Genomic DNA, 6,991 nt, shown 5'->3' on the forward strand with positions numbered 1-6,991 from the left:
AGAATTCTTATTGTTTCATTAGATAAATTCGTATGTTTGGCAAAAAACACGTCTAAAATACTATGTCACGCGTGTGTTAGACAAAAACAGAAAGTCACGGTATCGAATCCCCTTAAACCGTGTTACTCAGTTTCTTATCATTTTTAATCTTACAGTTTTACTTTGGCAACACTGACGTTTGAAAATATTATTGTTTGGATGTTTAGTGTGATTATGAATTGTGATAACTGATAAGTAGTTAATTAATTCACTCTTGAATCGAGAACAAGCCGGTTAAAATTTAACAAACGTTTATTATTTATCGGTATTTGATTGACCTAAATAGTAAATACCTAATAAACATAATCCAACAGGATGGCTAAACATCATCCAGACTTGATATTCTGTCGTAAACAACCCGGCGTTGGTAAGTGTAGTGTATAATTTTTATAATATTTTCATATCTATAGTACAATAATATATTATAATTTTTTGTTTGTTTAACACATTTTTCCTTCTGTGACAGCTATAGGACGTTTATGTGAAAAATGTGATGGTAAATGTGTAATCTGTGATTCATATGTCAGGCCATGTACATTGGTGCGCATATGTGATGAGTGCAATTATGGCTCATACCAGGGTCGATGTGTTATATGTGGGGGACCTGGAGTATCGGATGCATATTATTGTAAGGAATGTACAGTTCAAGAAAAAGATGTAAGTTATATTTCAAATTATACTACAAGTTTTATATATAATTCAAGTTCATAATGTTTCTTTTATTACAGCGAGACGGATGTCCAAAAATTGTAAATTTGGGAAGTTCAAAAACAGATCTATTTTACGAACGGAAAAAATATGGGTTCAAACGAAGATAGAACTATTGTATTTTTGTCATCTGTTTTTTTAATAATGTATGCTATTATTTTATATTAACTTTTAAAATAATTAAAAAAATAATTTCATGTTCTCGTTTTTGACCCTAGTTTAAATTAATATTTACTGATTAAAAATACATTTTTTAAGTAAAATTACTCAAAAAATAATAATTAAAAATATTTCATCAATATAGCATTGTATTCTAAATCATCACATAGCATTATATTTGTTTACATCTATTGTTGTGCATAATAACAGTTTAATGAATACTCATCAAATAGTGGATCTTTTTTTACCACTCCATACCAATAACCAATTTCAATTAATAAAACCAATATACTTAAAATATAACCAGCAACCAAAACAACAAATGCCCCATAAAGTTTTTTTAAGTCCATAAGTGCTTTAACTTCTTCAATTTGTTGTGGTTCTTCAAGTATTACTGTGTCCAACATAACATCATTTAACCACTTTTTCACTAACCCAGCTTCTATAACTCTTCTCAAGAATCTATCAACTGCTGGTTTTAATGGAGAATTCTTTTGTAATCCTAATGATATTGGCATATTTATTATACATTTTGACATTATATGTAATGTAAAATCTCCATTACTTGTATCATTCACTGTACCTTAAACAATAAAATTGAACAAATATTAACAATAAATTAAAATACAATTGTATAAATTATACATTATACTGTTAATGCACTAAATGTGAATTTCAGTCTTCAGTATAATATTACTAATTTACAAAACTTAACAAAAATCTAGCCATCATGATATAATATTTTATTTTATATTACAATTTAATTTTTCATCATAAAGTAATTTTTTAATTACTTAATTCATAAATTATTAATCAAATTTTTTTTATTGATTATTGCTATGCTTTTAATTTTGTAACAATGTAATATAATATTATACCCTATTCAGGATAAGAATGTTAACTGAGTCCCGTCAGTTACCTTATGTAATGTTAGCAAATACTAGATAGTATGTTATAATACTATATTAGCATTTGCTCATAGTTTATATCATTAACATAGAAGATAAATGCCGGTGGCTCAGTAATCACAAACAAATTTAGGCATTTTAATCCTGAATAGAGTATATGAAACATTTTCAGATTAGTATTTAAAATTTGAAGAGTTTAATGAAACACTTAAATCATTTAAAACTATAATAAGATAAAATATTTTTCAACCTATCTTTTATCAAATTATTAATAATTTTAAATACCATTAATGAACTGGGAATTTTTTTCATATGTTTTGGTATTTTGCATCACTTTTACATATCTCAAAAAGTGTATATTATCATAGTATGCAAATTGTCCTTTAGATACCAAGTCAATAGCTTTATCAACTTCATACACTTCTTGAAACTTTTGACCAACTCTTTGTCCAGTTTTATCTAGTGATGTCATGAAAAATTCTTTTGATTGCTCTCCCCATCCTCCACAATTAATGTTACTATCAGCAAGAGCATCCAATGTATCAATTGTAACCCTGTTATACATATGAAATTGTAAATGTATTAATGTATAATAATCAGTGGCGCATCTAGGATTTTTTTAAGGGGGTGTTACAAATATATATATATAAAAACTAAAATATAGTTAAGGTTATAAAAAAACAATCAAGACATACAATATACATTATACATGTATGGAAAAAATAACATAAATTATATTTTTATACTTAATTTTAAAATAATGTTTGTATACCATGTGCTCAAGGGGGTGTCATATTTCCCAAAAACTCCCTTTGTATACGCCACTGATAATAATAAATGAGTATTATCAAAATTATTGTATTACCTTGTATCTGGATTAGCTAGGATTGCAGTCATGCTAGCTTTGTAAGCAACTACAACTAATAAACAGTACATCCACCACCAACCTGTTAAAATTCTTATGGCCCATCCACTGGGTACTTTTGGCAATGATACAGCTACTAACATCCCAAAAGTATATAAAATACTATTCCCTATGTCCTCAAACAAGTATAATCCAATTACATCTTTATTTGCGAGTTTATTCAATTTTTTATTTTTTGTATGGTTGATGATACATTTTTGTTCTTTGATTATTTTTAGTTTTTCAAATTTATTTTTTATTATATCTATAGTACTTTTTGTAATTCCTTTATTTTTTGTTAGTAGTTCAGGTTTCTTTTCTAATATTTTAGTCTTCATAGTATCACATTGTATCATTTTAATTGAGTTTTCACTATCTTCAATATGTTTGTGGGCTGTTGCAAGGGCATAAAACAAAAAACCTCCAATAAGAAGTGTAATAAGAACACCAACCCACATATTTAATCTAAAAGGAATTATGTTTAAATATTAATTTATTAACATAATTTATTAAGTATTTTTACCTGAAAGGAAGAATCAATGTTTTCCAGGAGTTATCAGTTTTTGATTCAAATGTTAAGAATGTTAGACATTCTGTGTTGTAAGGAATGGATAGATCTAAAATATTTAGATGATAAGGTGTGTAATGTAAATTACCCAGTGCCAAATCAGCACGAGCAGACCATACTTCTCCTAACAATCCTGATATAGTTCCATTAATTTGCTTTTTACCCCATTGTTCAGTACGCCAATTTATTGGTTCATAAATGACTGGAATAAAATTCATTGCACTTCCAAGTGATTTAAGAACCTATAACAACAAAATTTTAAAGTTTATTTTAGAATTGATACAATTTTATAATTATACCTCAATTTCTAAACCCTTTTTATAGCCAGAATTTTCTTCATTTTCATTTATTACTGAATTTTTTATTGCTGATGGAATATAATTAAAAGTAACTACTTTAAGTAAATTTCCTTGTAGATCTGAAACTTTGTCTGTGTATAAATCTGTTTTTTTTTGAAAATTTCTTTTATTCCATATGTCTAGTCTCAGAGTAACCAATGCCCCTTTGATTGGAGCAGGATATGGAACAGTGGATAATTCATACATATCTTTAAGACGATATTTTCTAATAAACACAACATTTATAATTTTTGTCCATATAGTATGATGTTGCTTTGTAAATAGTCTACGATCGTGTAATAATATGAATTTTGTTCTGGAATCCAACATTCTATGCCTGAAAATTGTGTTATGCTGGTACATTTTTCAACTAGTTGTTGTATTTACATTTTATATAACTAATAACACATATACTTGGTTCAGGTATAATTTCAATAGTAATCCAAATTTCCAATCTACCAAAATACATCATATAATATTTATAGTTTTAACAAAAAAAAAAATAAATAAATATGAACAAATGCTAGAAAATATGTGTTTAGAAATAACAAAATAATCAGAAATCAAATGATTTTTACAAAATGTATCATTTTTATGTCGGGATTTTTAGCCATTTTTATTAATTATTTATTTTATTTTATACTTAATTTTTCTTAAATTTTTGTTGTTTCAAGTAATTCAGTTGATCAAATGATCAAACATATATATTTATAATCTATTGTATTTATGAAAATAAAAACTATTTTATATATTTTATATTTTATTTAAAAAAAATAATTTCATATTAAATAATAAATTATATTATATTATTAGGTAGTCAATAATAATCTTTTTAAAAAAATGGGGGGAAAATTTCCGCGTAAAAAATATATCAGGGGGGGGATGTCCTACTAGACCGAAAACAGTCGGGTGGGAAATGTCCAATTACCCAATTGAATACCTTACTTATAGTATTAATATATATTATATGGTAAGTTATAAATTATAAATTATAAATTACATTTTTAGATTATCATTAATTCATTTACTTATCGCTAAATTTTAGTAATCTCATTGTTTGGTCAGCATTTAGAATAAATATTATATTCATGTTGCATCCTTCTTTTCTAACATGATTTAAAATTTGCCAGGTTTGAAAATTTGGAGACATTAGATCCTCCGATTCATCAACTAATGTCTGTAAATTATTTTCAAAAACTAATAATTTAAATAAAAATTTAATGTAAATTATTTTTTTTTACTTTAAATAATGGTATTCCAGAAACTGCTCGATAAAATGCTTTATCTAATATACCATTATGAAAATTGTCCAGTATTAAATTCAAGCAGGTAGCCGTATCTTTCCATTTATACGTTATATCAACAGCTAAATTTTCAAATTCAGAATTCCATTTTATCTCTTTATAAGAACTTTGAAACAATTATAAATGTAAAATTGATTTAATATTTATCATAAAATAAAATAAATATAGATAAACTACCTATAGACAATAATATAATTTAAACATACTTAAATTTATTTGTATTCACTGAAGATGTAGCCGATATGTGTGGTTGGAAAATTATGAAGTATTTAACAAAAATATAAAATATATAAGTATTCATATTATTTTAATTTATAGTCAATATTAGATACAGTTTAAGTTTTACTTAAACTAAACTTTATATTTTACATTTTTATAAAAAAAGAATTAATTTAACATAGGCAACTATAATCACTAACATCTGTAGCTTCTGTAGTCTGTACGATTTAAAAGTATTATAAATACTGAATTACTGTAAGCAAATTTCATTACAATTCAAACAAATTGGTAACTAAAAAATAATTGAATATAAAATTAGATTGAACTACACAGTTACATTGAAACGATCGCGTGTATAGGTACCTACTTATTTTACATTGGAATTGTAAGTTTCATGAATACATTATTATTTTCAAAACTAATTTATTTAAAAACGTAGACTAGAATAAATGCATAACGACTAAAAAGGGCGCGGAGCCAGACCTATTTTCGTTAGACGATTTTGATAAACTTATTTATTTGACATTTACTTAAACAACTATATATATTTAAATATTATGGTAAATTAAATAAATATGATTTTATAGGTAGGTATTTCTCATTTTTTTTTTTGTGATGATGATAACCATACATTGATCATACAATTGGGTTTCATGTCTCGGGGGATTCGTTACCGTGATTTTCTGTTTTTGTCTAACACGCACGCGACGTAGAATTTTTGACGGGTTCTTTGCCAAACATACCAAGATTATCGCTGTATAGGAACCTACCATTGATTGAAATTTGAAATATTAAATGTACTATATTTAATCAATTTTTGTACTAAGAAAGCATAAATCGTGATAATTAGTTTGAATCTTTTTAAATAATAATTAATAGATACATATTTCTAAAATGCCAAAAATACCAGTTATCGGTATAGGTACCGAAAATACCACCAGTCCTAATTTAATCAACATTAATGAAGCCAGTAGATACATAAATGCGTATACATTTTAGGAATTTGGTTTAAATTATGTGAGAATAATATCATTGATAATAATATACTATATACAATATATATAAAAATCTAATGCTAGCTGTTAGTCTCGCTAAAACTCGAGAACGGCTGGACCGATTTGGCTCATTTTGGTCTTAAATTATTTATGGAAGTCCAGAGAAGGTTTAAAAGGTGAGTGAGTATGATAATGTTCGGTATTAATTTTTTAATATTAAATTTAAATTTACATGCTTATTTGCATGGTGTATTTCGGATATTCACGTGACCGGAAAAGTAGGAAATCTGGATTTACAAAATATAACAGTGGCGTAATAGTGTATTATATAATGGTTGCTATTGGTTAATCGGGCATGTTTGTTGATTTGTATTATTATTTTTTGTCAATATATATATATACTATATAAATTAATGTTTGTGTGTAGATTAAACCTCTGGGAAGGAGACAGATTAATTTAGGAATGGTTAAATTTGGTTTTTTTTTATTCATCTGATATTAGAAGTTATGTTAGGTTAGGATTTTGTATTAATTGATTATATTAATTCACCATAGGTGGAATACGACAAACTTGGTATAACTTTGATACCACTTTAGAGTTAAATCATACACCTACGTACAAACAATACGGGGTCCGCCATCTACCGTAGGTAGATTTCCTACCTGATAATATACTGCTGTGAATCAGAATTTTTATTCCGGGAAACGGAAAAGTTATGATACATTTTGTATACCATATTCATAGGCGAAACTACGGGTCAGGCCAGTCAGGCCACGGCCTGACCTATTACTGATTACTGAGTACTGACTAAAAATGTGTATACATTATATATTATTTTAATAATTATT

At 26.3% G+C, this 6,991-nt stretch overlaps 2 protein-coding genes across 2 annotated transcripts; one reads left to right on the plus strand and one right to left on the minus strand.

The window, feature by feature from the left end:
- The first annotated feature begins 255 nt into the window (after positions 1-255).
- On the plus strand, positions 256-1,573 carry LOC100168643 (PHD-finger 5A-like). The gene is given in 3 exon segments (NM_001162825.1): positions 256-406; positions 506-696; positions 768-1,573. Coding segments are annotated over 3 exon segments (333 nt in total). The 5' UTR covers positions 256-354; the 3' UTR covers positions 858-1,573.
- On the minus strand, positions 1,038-6,468 carry LOC100169338. Its single transcript, XM_029491312.1, has 7 exons — positions 4,866-6,468; positions 4,653-4,801; positions 3,586-3,961; positions 3,242-3,528; positions 2,680-3,183; positions 2,100-2,368; positions 1,038-1,489 (listed from the first exon to the last, which is right to left on the minus strand). The coding sequence occupies exons 2-7, from the start codon at positions 4,772-4,774 to the stop codon at positions 1,095-1,097; spliced, it is 1,953 nt and encodes a 650-aa protein (XP_029347172.1). The 5' UTR covers positions 4,775-4,801; positions 4,866-6,468; the 3' UTR covers positions 1,038-1,094.
- Positions 6,469-6,991: the final 523 nt, after the last annotated feature.

Source organism: Acyrthosiphon pisum, chromosome A3, assembly GCF_005508785.2.
Source record: "Acyrthosiphon pisum isolate AL4f chromosome A3, pea_aphid_22Mar2018_4r6ur, whole genome shotgun sequence".
Taxonomy (NCBI): domain Eukaryota; kingdom Metazoa; phylum Arthropoda; class Insecta; order Hemiptera; family Aphididae; genus Acyrthosiphon; species Acyrthosiphon pisum.

Coding starts and splice junctions, on each gene's coding strand:
- LOC100169338 (XM_029491312.1), bottom strand. CDS start 4,774: ATGTCTCCAAATTTTCAAACCTGGCAAATTTTAAATCATGTTAGAAAA. Junction 3,962..4,652: donor TTACTAAAATTTAGCGATAA/GTAAATGAATTA, acceptor CACAATTTTCAG/GCATAGAATGTTGGATTCCA. Junction 1,490..2,099: donor AAATTCCCAGTTCATTAATG/GTATTTAAAATT, acceptor TTATTGTTTAAG/GTACAGTGAATGATACAAGT.